Raw genomic sequence first — 13,266 nt, forward strand, 5'->3', positions numbered from 1 at the left:
ACTTTAACAGTTTGAGTTTTAATGTGATTTTATGTTCTGTACATTAAAACATATGTAGCCCTACAGAAGTACTTTTGCACATACTTAAGGTCTTAAACGTTTGAGTGAATGTTTACACAGGAGAACTGAATAAATTATAGTGTTAAGTGCTGAGTACATAATTTAAGAATGTGAGCAAATGTATTTTTGCATGCAAGTATATTTGGGTTTGAAATGACGGTACAGTGTGTGCATCAGTCTGAACATGCCTGACAACATGTGTTACTGTTGTACATGAGTGTGTGTGCTTGTGTGCATGCATGGATACATACAGATGTGTCCACTTGCATGTTTGTGCATTTTCTTGCATGTATGTGTATTTGTATTTCTGCCTATATTAAATTTGTGCAGTCAGGTAGGTTGAAGATTGCATGCTGTGGTTAGAGCCCTTACTAGTGTTTATATCCACTGTGCTTAACTCAGCTGTAAACCTCCTTCATATTTAATAACCAGCCTGCTGTAGTTTGACCTCTGTCTTGGCTACCAGTAAGGGAAGACACATTACCACAAACAAAAAATACCAGTGAGACACCTGTTACTCTTAGCCCTACATCGAGCGGTTATGAGCATATCGACTATGTTGTGTTTTGTGTTACTCTGGCAATGTTATTCAAATGACTGAGGTTTGTATGAATAGGGGATGATTATGGGTCTAGATAATGAGGGCTGCTTAAAAATGACAGTCTGACAACTGTACTTATTCACAGTGAAACTCATTACAGTTGACAATAGACCAACAATATCCATACTAGAAAATGAGAGCCTAGAATTAGCTGTCTGTAGTTTATATCTTTGTCTGCTGAATCTGTAATAATCACAATTGAATGCATAAGGAGTTCATCTATGACACATTGCAGTAACAATTTAAATAAACATAATTTGATATGGAAGTATTCCTCAAAAAGGAAATGTGTTTTATGCATAAACTGTATTTTTGCCCTTCTGTTGGGTGCAGTCATCCAAAATCAGATAAAGACATACACATACCCACATCAAGCCATGTGTGTGCATGCATACACATACAGTACACACACACACAAACACAAACAGACACATGCTGTCAGGGTAAAGGGAGGCAGTGAAAAATGCAGGCATGGAAGCTATGGCAGCTGTGCCCCCAGAGGCTTGCATCTGGTCCAATCTGGCAACCTGCTCTTCACACACACTCACATACACACACACACAAACATACATACACACACCTGTCAACTACAAACTAAAAAAAAAAAGGTGCTGAATAGTCCTAAAAGTGGTTCTTTGGCTCGTAATCATAGGGGAACCATTTTTGGTGCTATTTAGCTCCTATCTTTAAAGGTGCTATAAATCACTTTTGCCATATGGTGCTACATAGAATCATTAGCGGTGCCATATAGCACTATATTGCTTCAACAAAAATGGTGCTAAATAGTACCCAAAAGTGGTTCTATGTCTTGTAATCATAGGGGAACCTTTTTTGGTGCTATATAACACCTTTGTCAAATGGTGCTACAAAGAACCATTAGAGGTACCATAGGATTGGTGTTAATCGAGAAATGGGTAAAATTAGTAAGTTTGGGGGTAAGTTAAAAATGGGTAAAACGACTAAGGGGGGTTGTTCCTCGAAAAATGGGTGAAGTGCTATAAATTTAGCATGAAAACAACAAAATAAAAAAACAAACAAATACAAATGAAAACTTACATATCCTGACCCAATACTTTCCCTGAGGAATGGGTGGTCCATTATCACAACTGACAGAGGTTCAATATACTGAAGATGAGTTGGGTACCTAAAATGAAAATTGGATGGAGAAATGCTTACTAGTGTTGGTGAAGTGCCAGCCATAGTAACTAGACACTGAAAATTCTAAGAGTAGCTGCACACGCAGAGCTCCTTTGCATACATTTATTAAAACATTACAGAAAACAACATTTTGACAGCAAAACTGCCTTCACCTACTGGTCGAGCAATCACTACTATTTTTTTGTTTGTTTTTTAAGGAGGGATCACTGCAAGCTACATTCACCCACGCCTGAATAGAGATAGCCATTCTGTAAAACCTGACCCTGGCAAGCCTGTCTGTTCACTGTGTGGCCATCAGTCCATACCCCTGGTCATGTGGTTGCAACTCGGCAATAAAGCTTTCATGGACAGTCATTATGGCTTCTGCTAGTCATTAGTTATTGTGTCTGTGACCGGTAAAATGACGTGTGCATGCAAATGTATGCCATATGCTGTCTCTTATGAGGTTTTACTTGTCTTGAACCATGTGCTAGTATGTACTGTGAATCTCTTATGTGCCAGGGCTGTGCGATATGACCAAAATCGCTCATCCCAATATAGCACATTTTCTGCAAAAATTCAATGAATGGAATGGGCCGGATTTTTCACGAAAATCCAACAGAAGTGACGTTTTTGCACACTCCCAAGTACCTTGCCTCTTTCCTGCTAACATCAACAGACGACCAGCATAACCACACAATAACATGATAAAAACAGTGCTATCCGACTAGAAACACCCTGCAGATATTAGCTGTCCAGCTAATGAAACAGCTAGCTGCCACCGTCAATCACTACACATTTCACAACAAAACAACCCAACAATGACAAGTTGCCTACTCCCGAGCACACACAGCTAAAACAATATTATTTCCTCAACAAAGGAGCAGAAAACAAGCTCCAGAGCAATAGCAAAACATAGCTTACCATTTTTGTTTTTCCTGTTGGTAGTGCAAAGTAAAAGTCATGATAAGCACACATTTCACAACAAAACCGCAGCATGTTGCTCTCCAGCCACAGCTCACTGAGTCTACCGGTGTTTCGTAAACATGGTTGAAGTGTAAGTGAAGAAAAAGACATCACCTGCAATAGTCTCACGCCACAAGCATGCCAGTATGAGTACCTGGATGTTGACTGCACCACATTTAATGGCCACAGATGTCACTAATGAGAAGGAATTTCTGATTCCTACATACAGAACCTTTAATGGACTCCCTGTCATCCACTAATCCCTGATAATGGACACCTTGTCCCTTACATATTCACACAGTCCTATCATGTGCCATTGACATCAAAGCAAATTCCTAGTGCACTTCTTTCTGTTCATCACTGCAATCAAACAGATTATTAATTCTAAATAAATTTGAAGTTGCAAATAACTTAGTATATCTCACAGGCCAATGAAGCAGTGTGATGTACAGGTTGTCCTCTTGATCCGTCTATGCATCAAGGGCGTGGAAGTCAGTTTCCTCCCCAGGTGTGATGGCCAACCACTGAGTTGTTGATTGGACACCGTAAGCATGCAGATGCTCAGAGAAGCACCAAGTTTTGTAGAGTCTTCCACACAATTTCCACTGGCTGCAGTACCCCACAATATGTATAATTTTTTAAAAAACTGGGATTTCCTCAGCATACACAAGGTCAAGGATTAAGAAGTCTCCAGTGGTGGATTTGACTCTATCGTACAGCAGTTGTGTAGTTCCAAAGTGTCTCACTCAATTCAGCTGTGTCCTCTGCAATAATCTCTCTAAGCTCAGAGGGTAGTGCATGCAAAGGTATCTCTATTAAAGAGTATGGGACATCTTCAGAACCAAGGTTTCCAGTTGATTGTGCTTCCCAGCACTGGTGCATTTGATAGCGATTTGCCAGAGTCTTTGCAATATTCTGGTAATTTTTTACAATTGATGAAAGGTGTTTAAAGTACAGGTGTTTGGCCTAATATCTGAGACACCAATGTGCTGTTTGATTAATCGAGGATAGTAAACCAGACAGTGAATTCGGAGTGAAGTTGTCAGGGAAAAGCTTCTGAAAACTCTTCAGAAATTCTGTGATGAGAGCAGACAGTGGACTCAGCCAACTTGTTTTGATCACAGGTGCAAGAACTGTGTCACATATAGATCTAAATAGCAAATAGAGACCCCAGTAAGTGTTTTCCTGTGGGACAAAGCTTCCAATCAAAAAAGGTAAGAGTCAAAAAGGGTCAGTTTTTCATCTGCTTTTCCTGGACTTGCTGATTGTATGTGGAATGACAGGCTTGTGAGTGACATCATTTTGTTGTAGCTGGTCATTAATCTGTTGCAGTGTTACCAGTGCTTCATGGCTAAGCTTTAGCAAGACTAATTTCAGGATCTGTGGGATGACGCCTTCAAGAATATCATGCATCGAGTCAGACGGAAAGGATTCAGTAACCTCAAAATGAGGCAGTTTATCAAAAGGGCAGCGTCCAGTAATACCATACAAAGATCTACCATCTGGCACTTGTAAATGTCTACAGTGTGTGTCAGGAGTCCGAAGAATACACTCACTTTCCTCAGTTTTGTTACCAATGTCACTGTGGTGGTCACAAAGGTCATGAAGAAGAGGATGCAAAATTGGCTCATAACCATACATCTGAAGCCATTGGTTTCTGACAAGTACAGCCACATGTATATTTTGAGGACTGGAACAATACTTCAGAGGAATATTTCCAAGAACAAAGTAGACACTTGAAATTTTGTGAATCTGGTTTTTGGATCCCAAACAATTTATAATTTCAAATTCATCAGTATATAACTGGAGCCTCAACTGTGTCTCAGAGCCATTAAAAAGACATGCTGTTGAAAAATTAATCCATTTGTGAAGTCTTGAAGTGTTTCTTCGTCAAAAACTGTGTCCTCCACAACATAATGAAAAACATCATCTCTTTTGAGAGTATTTTTCAAAACTTCCAAAATGGGAATGTACTGACTACATAAATAAACCATAACAGTTAATACAAGAATATAATGATAGCCTTTTTATTGAAGTTTGTTACATAATTTTGGGGATCAAAGCTTGAGTATTCAACTGACTTCCTAAACAACTCCCTATGTCCAGCCTCCTATCAGTTTACATTCATTCATGGACTACAGTCTTTATCTTAGTCTTCTGCTTTAATGTGTTATCCTCAGGAAATACTCTGTATTTTAATGTATTTTTTTATTCTTTCCCCTACTAAACTCAACTAAGCTGAAGAACCTCTAAAGAACCATACAGGGGCTTAACAGGTTCTTTGTACAGCAGTGGTGCTATGTAGCACCTCAACCACCCCAAAGAACCGCTGAAGAAACCAAACTGGGCTTAAGAGGTTCTTTGTACGTCAGTAGTGCCATATAGCACTTCAACACCCCCAAAGAACCACTGAAGAACCACCATTTTTTTTTGTGTGTACACCTGCTGCTAGACCCAACTGAGCACTGCTGGGCAAAAATGGGTTTGGCAGCAGAGAGTTTAGATTCTCTAGATTGAGCATGTAAAGCTTGAGTTTGGCTTTTTCAACTCAAAATATTTACTTCATGGCTTATCATTTAGTCATTCTAATTGCACACTCTTGATACACTTATTTTAAAAACCTTATCTATTAATCCTTGATTGTTTAGTTTCTTGGGTTGATAAAAATGATTTGAATTATTTAAACTTTAAATCAAATCTGAAAGACACATTTAAAACTTTCACAAGTCCATAATCAACTCTATTAAACAAGGAGAAAGGGCCTGCTAATCACTGACAGATAAAGAATGAGCCTTCTGCCTGGCTTTGACAGTGTTATCATCTATATGGTGGTGTGGTGGGCCCTATCGAAATGCGATTAAAATGACTGACAGAAGCTATCTGCTTTCTCTCTGCAGGTCCGCATATTCCCTTACCTGATTGGTCGAGAGTCAGCCTTCGCAGATAATCTGAAATGGATGGCATGTGCTAACAAAGGTGGGATCTTACAACACATGCACCTCCCGCTGTACTTTTTTTTCACTTATAATCTGTTTCCCGCAGAGGAAAGTTGCTGCATGTTGCTGTCAGCTGGATGAAAATGAATACATTATGGAGCTCAGGATTTGTTTGGGGTGTTTGGCATATGTGTCTGTGTGCGTGCATGTAGTTGCGTAGACATGTGTTTGTCAGTGCTCATCAGTATTAGCACGTGTATGTGACAGCAGGCAGCTGGTTCCAGTTGTACAGAGCAGATATGTCACATTACATCTTCCTCTAAGCCTAAAGTCCAAACTATCTTTGCGATATACCACTTTCCAGCTGCTTTGTGTGTGGTCATGGTTGTCTCAGTGCGTAGAGCACTTTCCTTCAGGTTCTATATTTAGCTGGGAGGTGGGTGACAGAGACAGTCTGGCTCCATTTCCTCAGGCTGGCGTAGATAAGACAGGCAAGCCATAGGTCACACAAGGGATGTGTGTGTGTGTGTGTGTGTGTGTGTGTGTGTGTGTGTGTGTGTGTGTGTGTGTGTGTGTGTGTGTGTGTGTGTGTGTGTGTGTGTGTGTGTGTGTGTGTGTGTGTGTGTGTGTGTGTGTGTATATATGTGTGTAGATAGGAGGACAAGGGCATCCACAGTTTTGCTTGGAAGTGATATCAGAGAACCCATCCAGTCAGTTTGAGGGTGTTAGTGGTAATGATGAGACCTGTGAGTGTGTGCGTGATTGTATGCTGGATGATCATTCAGACTTCTGACAATGACATCCTCTCCAGACTGCAGGAGCTGTGCAGAACAGTCTTCTTTCTGCTCTCACACACAACATCTCTAGTCCAAACTACAGCAGAAAATCTGTTTTTATTCTTGCTTAAACTCCTTTAAGTAGTTTTGCAGGTGAAAAAGTGCCACTGTCACCTGTGTAAATCTATACTACTCACTTATTCTAAGACAGTTTAATATGTAGCATGTTCACAGTGGGAAAGTGTCAAAATTAAGCATGTTCAAAACATTCAGTGAGCATACTTAAAAAACACTTATTCAGTTTGGTGTTGATGGAAATGGAGGACCCTGCTCACAACTGGAAAAATTCTAGCTATTTGTGGATGGTGGTGAAATAGCTCCAGAGACACCTCAGAAAACAAAAAGATAACAATAACATTTTTTTGGAAAAAAATTTACTGTCTCTGTGAAGTTTAGTTGGCAGTGCTATTTCAAAGTCACAATTTGTTTTGATTCAACCCTTAGTTCCAATTAAGGAACTCTTGTTGCTCAAGCACAATAATCTTTAATATCTTTCTGGCAACAGTTTGGAGGAGGCCCTTTCTAGTTTAAACATGGCAGTGCCCTCTTGCAGAAAGCATTCCTTATCACCCAGCATCAATGCCTGATCTGGCGAGTGCTCTTCTGCTCCTAAATGGGAGCAAATCCCTGCAGCCAGGTTCCAAAATCTTGTGTAAAGCCTGCCCAGAGGAATGGAGGGTATTATAGCAGGATATTAATGCCCATGGTTTTAGATTTAGATGTTCATTATTCACAGTCATTCTAATGTGAGTTTAATGTGGGTTTAATGTAAGGGTGTCCACATACTTTTCCACTGTGCTGTAGCTCTGCATCACATCATGACATTCTATGCCTCCATGTTGTCCATTATTTTTGTGTATCAGGACACCTTCTTGTGTTTTTTAGCTTACATATCAGCCAAACCAAGGTCCTTTAAAAATGCATTTATTGCCCTCATCCTGACCACACCATGCTGTGGCTGTCCTGTCCTGTATGTACGACAGGTGTACCATGTCATCGAAAGCAGGGAGGATTCATTTTTTCTCTCTCCAGCTCATCTCACTGGCCCCGGTGGCTCAGCCCGAAGGACGCCCTCAGCCCTCCAGAGGGACTAGTCATTCTTCACACACTACTGTGATGAACGATGCTGTTACACTGAGGCAGCTTGCTTTGTGTGTGATGTGAGTCTGTATGTGTGTGTTGTCATTGTACTGTCTGGTGGAATAATAGCTGGATCCAAATGTCTCTGAGGATGAAAGGGAGGAATCTGTCAAGGTTCACTTCCAGGTAAAGCTCAGAGTCAAGTGCATTCTTGTTACTCTAGTACTCACAGTTATCATGTGACTTTAATGCTCCCAGTGTTCTTGTATAAAGTAGGATTTTAGTGTTTTGTATTTAAAGTGTTTTTTCTTCTGTGGTCACTGCGTATGCATCGGCATCTGTGTGTACCCGTCAGACACTCTGTCAGAAATTGACTCTATCCAGTTTTTAGCCACATTTTTACAATATACTTTTTTAATTTGGCAGTTTTTAACTATATCTTTTACCTGTATAAAGGATTTTAGTCATCGGACATAGATTTTATGTTGTTTTCAAAAACTGTTTCAGCAGTGACAACACGATTCGGCTCCCAGTTGCTCCAGTCAGCTTATGTCTGCCAAACAGCACAGAAACACAGTTTTTTAACATAAGACTGTTTTATTCAGTGTTTGTGCTGGTTTTGATCACTGGGTCCGGCTGTCTGGCTGAGGAGGATACCTCCTGAAGGATGAGCACTAAGGGTGTCCTAGCTGGGGGAGGCTGACTGTGGAGTGCTGTCTGCCTAAGTTAAACTATACACCTGAGCCGTGTGGGAGAATTTTAGCTGTTTGTCACCACCAACTGAGAGGAAACCATGTTTTTTTAACCTGTTTACCAGAGGCTGATGATCCATCACAGCAATCTCTGGGCCTGTGCTGTGACGCCCCTACTATGAAAACCTCCTCAAGTCCCCTTGACATTGTACCCACTTCTTTGGTAGAAAATGTTATTGATTCCATTGGTCCATATGTACTGTCTATAATTAATAACTCGTTGACATCTGGTCATGTCCCAGCTTATTTCAAACAAGCCACTGTTCAACCACTTCTCAACAAAATAAATCTGGACCCTTCTTTGCCCCAGGACTACAGGCCTATTTCTAAGTTACTTTTTATAGTTAAGGTCTTAGAAAAAGTGACTGCTAAGCAGCTTACAGTTTTCTTAGATGAGCACAACATTTTCAACAAATTTCAGTCTGGTTTCCATCTGACGCATTCAACAGAAACAGCTCTTCACAGAGTCTCAAATGATCTGTTAATGCAGGATGATGCAGGAGAATGTTATCTATTGGTACTGTCAGATCTCAGTGCTGCCTTTGATAATGTATCTGGATCAGCTTTGGATTAGTTCTCCTCATACCTGTCAGACAGGACCTTCTCAGTTACAGTTCATAATTATGCCTCATCAACTGAATCTTTGTTTCGTGGTGTTCCCCAAGGTTCTGTCCTGGGCCCATTGCTGTTTGCTTTGTACTTGCTTCCACTCAGGCAGATAATAAGTCATTGTAAGGTATCTCCTTCCATCGTTATGCTGCCGATATTCAATTATACATTTCATTTAAGCCTCAAAATGTTTCAAAACTGTTTGTTCTATCAAACTGCCTCAACTCTGTAAAAGATTGGATGGTAAATAATTTCTACTGCTAAATACTGATAAAACAGAAGTTCTCATTTCTGCCCCTGACGACGTTGTCCCCCAGTGATGGAAATCTTGGCTCTTTATCTTCTGCTGTTAAACCTACCCTCCGTAATCTGGGCATTTCTTTGGGCCAGGCTTTGAGTCTTGACCAGCATGTAAACTGTTTGGTTTGCTCCTGTTTCTACCAGCTGAGAAACATTACGAAACTCAGGCCCATTGTATCCAGAGCTGAGATAAAGATGATTATGTCTAGATAGATAGATAGATACATAGATATTACTTTATTGATCCCCGAAGGGAAATTCAAAATTCTGTTGCTGTTGTTGTTTTCATTGTGAAGCACTTTGTGACATCTGCTCTTGAAAGGTGCTATATAAATAAACATAATTATTATTATTATATATTTAAAATGAGAGGATCAGTGATAGATCCTTAGTTTTAGGAAGGATATATGGCATCCTTCGTAGATCTGTGTATTGTATCTAGACTCATCAGGCCCTTTTCTCCCTGTGGAGTAAAGGTCGATGGCAGGAATCATGACCCCAAAATCTATTTCTTCCAGCTATGATTTTCTCCTTGACTGCCTCATGGTGACAGAGGCAGTTTGCTGTTTTTACGGATGGGTGGAAATGTGGTGGTCTCTCTCTATTCCCTTATTCTCTGTGTCACTTCTTGTCCCCTCTCTCTCTCCCTCTATCTCTGTTTTACTGCTGTCCTGATTCCCTCCCTTCTTCTCCCCCTTTCTGTCCCCCTGCTGAGATAACAGTATATTCCCTCCTGCACATGCACATTAGCATCATAATGGTGGCATTACCATCAATGGAAATGGCATCACATTTGGTTTAACTGAGATAGTTTCCCCATTACATTTACATACCACTTATCCATTCACAAACCCATGCTGGTTTGCTCTCACTTGTACATCCCCACAAGGAATTCTTCAGATATTACTCATACATTATCCAGGTTTTTGTCTGCTTCATCAAGCAAATATCTGCTGCCTGCTGTACTGTATTCCAGATGTAATTTCTCTGCTTTGGTACCAAGGTAAGTAAAATGGAAGAGATGGCTTGGAAAAGATTTGCTGGTTCTACATAGCCATGCAGATATTGGATGTGCTGCAATGTGGAACAGTTTTGGAGACACAGAGACTGTTTTTCTGATATCTGTTTGGGGTCAGAGGGTCAGCATAGTGAGTAAGGAAACTGAACCTGCTCAGACACCATCATTGGCAAGCATCTAAGCTAAATGGCTTCATTCATCCACTCTAATTTGAGAAAGATTATTCCTCTCTTTCTCTGCTCAACAGGCTACTTCACTCAGATTTCCACATTGGCCGATGTGCAAGAGAATGTGATGGAGTATCTCCATGTGCTGAGTCGTCCCAAGGTGATCGACCGGGAGCACGACACTGTGTGGACCGAGGCCTACATCGATAGCACCGTGAGTGGACTATGTTTTCACATATCTCTCTCTCCAGTCCACCCGAACACACCAAGCTGATTGTGTGCAGTATGGGTCCAGAATTATCAAGTGATAGATTGAGAAATTTAAACTTTTTTACAAAGTACATTTGCATTTTCAGGATGGATGAATTATATTATCCAAAAGAGAATAGCAGTGATAAAACAGCAAGCAGAGAGTTGAAAATGTGTTTTGCTTTTTGTACGTCTCAGACTGTGAATGTGTTAAAGTGTGTGTGCAGCAGATGGAACCATTAAGTGAATGAGCCTCCTGTGTGTGTCTGGGAGTTGTGTAGCATGAGTAGAACATACTGGCACACTGGGGCACATTGGTGAGTTAGTCTCTGATCTCTCAAACTCGTATCCTACCCCAGCACACACAGACACACACATTATGTAATTGCACACACTATTATTTATTTGCATAATAATATTTCTCAACAACCCAAATAATCACATGCATAGTTAAATCCCCTGTCAATGATTTATAGTTCTCTGGCACAGACATTATCATCACTAAAACACGCCGAAGGATAACAACTGACCTACAGTAAGGAATCCTCCACAGTCTATAATCTACGCACAGTATACTATATTATTCATGCATGCACAATGCCCCATTTTTGTGAAACTTATTGTAGTTGGCCATAGAGAGTGAACAGAAGCCATTTGTCCACAGCTATTTCTGAATAGATTAAGAGAGTGAGAGCTTCAAAAATGTAAGGAAACAAAGGAAAGTGCCCTCTAGCAGCAATACCCACAGGCTATCAACACTACATGAAAATGGACTCTTCCTCTCTGCGATCCTCATGTTTTTTCTGTCTTTCTCTGCTTATTTCATTCTCTTTGTCCACATTATCTGCAGTCAAAGTACATGCACTCAACACTGACCTAGCAGTAACAGCTTAAGTGTTGTTTTTTCTGTTGTGACCCTCCCAGCCATAAAGCTCTTCTCTCTTGACACAGTCACTGTTTTTAAAGTTGTAATCAGTGTCAGTGTATTTTATGCATCCAGTGGTGCTGGTACTCCATTGAACGGAAACTACACTGGAAGGCGTTCTGACACTTATCCCAAAACATATTGACCCTTTCTCTCCTCCTCCTCCTCTCCTCCTTAATCTGTTCTGTTTAGCTCCCCCAAGCACAAAAGGTAAAAAAAAAATCTGGTTTGAGGTCATCGCTGTATTGTGCTATGTTGAGGCCTGGTGTGTGTTCATGGGCATTTCATGTGCATGTGCGTTTTGGTCTCTGATCTCTGCGATATAAGGGCATAATTGGGGGGTGGGGGGGGACTAACTACCATACTGACCCATGGCATTTTTTTCTGTGTCAGTGTCGTATGTCGCTCTTCAACCTCTTGATTCAAACCATGCATTGTGGTTGTCGTCGGTTCAGTTGATCGTTCTCTTTTGCACGTCTGATCAAACACACGCACACGTCTGTGCACGCTCACGCTCATTTATCATTGGTGATGCTGTGTTGGCTGTGCTTTGCCAGTATCTCCAGGGCTGGCAGTGTGACTATGTGTGTGTAAATGTGAGGCTACATTTTGCTCTTTTGCCTTTGTGATTTTGGTGTGAAAAAAAAGATTGACTGTGTTATTTGTCTTGGTAGAATTCTCCAGAATAAGCTGTTTTGTCATCTTCTGGGTTAAAATCCAATAGCCTACAATTACTGGCGGGATGATCTGTTCTGATGCCTTTTTATCACTTTCACTGTTTTATTTTTCAATGTTTTTATGAATCATATGTGGGTTGAGATAAGCAGCTGTATAATTGTAACAATGATGATGATGGAACAGAAGAGTGCTCTGCCCCCCAATCAACATGAGCTGAGCACGGAGCAGTCCCATTAGACATCTGGCAGGCCATATGTCTGACATAGTATTGTTAGTCTGATAGACCCAAGCTGATTGACATCGAAGCAGCTCAGCAGAAAACAGAAATAGATATCACATTGTCAGACATGGTAATTGCGATTAGCAAGGAATCTGCACTGCTTCTTTGCATGTAATCACCCCAACACAGCTCTGGCCTGGGTGCTATAAACATACACATATAACACTCCTCTCAAAGTAAAACAGACAGTGACAAAAAACACAAAAAACACACACACCCTGCGTGGCGATAGTGTCTGATAAGAAGTTAAAGCTCCCTGGGTTTGACTCAGTGATGAGCATCTGGGATTTGTGTTCCAGGGTTGATGTGTATCATCTTTCCAGATGTACCCATCCTCCTATCTTTTTCCTCCCTTCTCCATCCCTCTCAGTACGACCCAGTAATCTTTCTTGTCTTGCATATCTCCCCTCTCTGCCTCTCCAGCTCTTCCCTCCACCTGTGCTCTCCCTTCCCCTCCTGTTCTCCCTCCCCCTTCCTCCTCTCCCTCCCCTCCTCTTCGTCTCACCAGCTTCATCCATCATTCTCTGGCTCATTTGGCTTTGTTTCCCACTCTGCCGGATGAACTGACACTGGAGCTCAGGGATGATGGGAGGGAGGTAGGGGTGGGGGTATTCGAGGACAAGTAGGGAAGGTGGATGAAAGAATGTAAGAAATTTGAAGAAAAAGGATGTC

At 41.0% G+C, this 13,266-nt stretch overlaps 1 protein-coding gene across 4 annotated transcripts in view; it reads left to right on the plus strand.

Moving 5' to 3' along the window:
- The window catches only part of cacna2d3a (calcium channel, voltage-dependent, alpha 2/delta subunit 3a), a 133,150-nt gene that overhangs the window by 80,836 nt on the left and 39,048 nt on the right, over positions 1-13,266 (plus strand). For all 4 annotated transcript variants that reach the window (XM_044351321.1, XM_044351318.1, XM_044351319.1 and 1 more), the window contains 2 exons: positions 5,662-5,740; positions 10,543-10,676. In XM_044351321.1, coding sequence (XP_044207256.1) covers positions 5,662-5,740; positions 10,543-10,676 — 213 coding nt within the window. The remainder of the gene's footprint in view (positions 1-5,661; positions 5,741-10,542; positions 10,677-13,266) is intronic.

This window comes from Thunnus albacares, chromosome 5, assembly GCF_914725855.1.
Source record: "Thunnus albacares chromosome 5, fThuAlb1.1, whole genome shotgun sequence".
NCBI lineage: Eukaryota > Metazoa > Chordata > Actinopteri > Scombriformes > Scombridae > Thunnus > Thunnus albacares.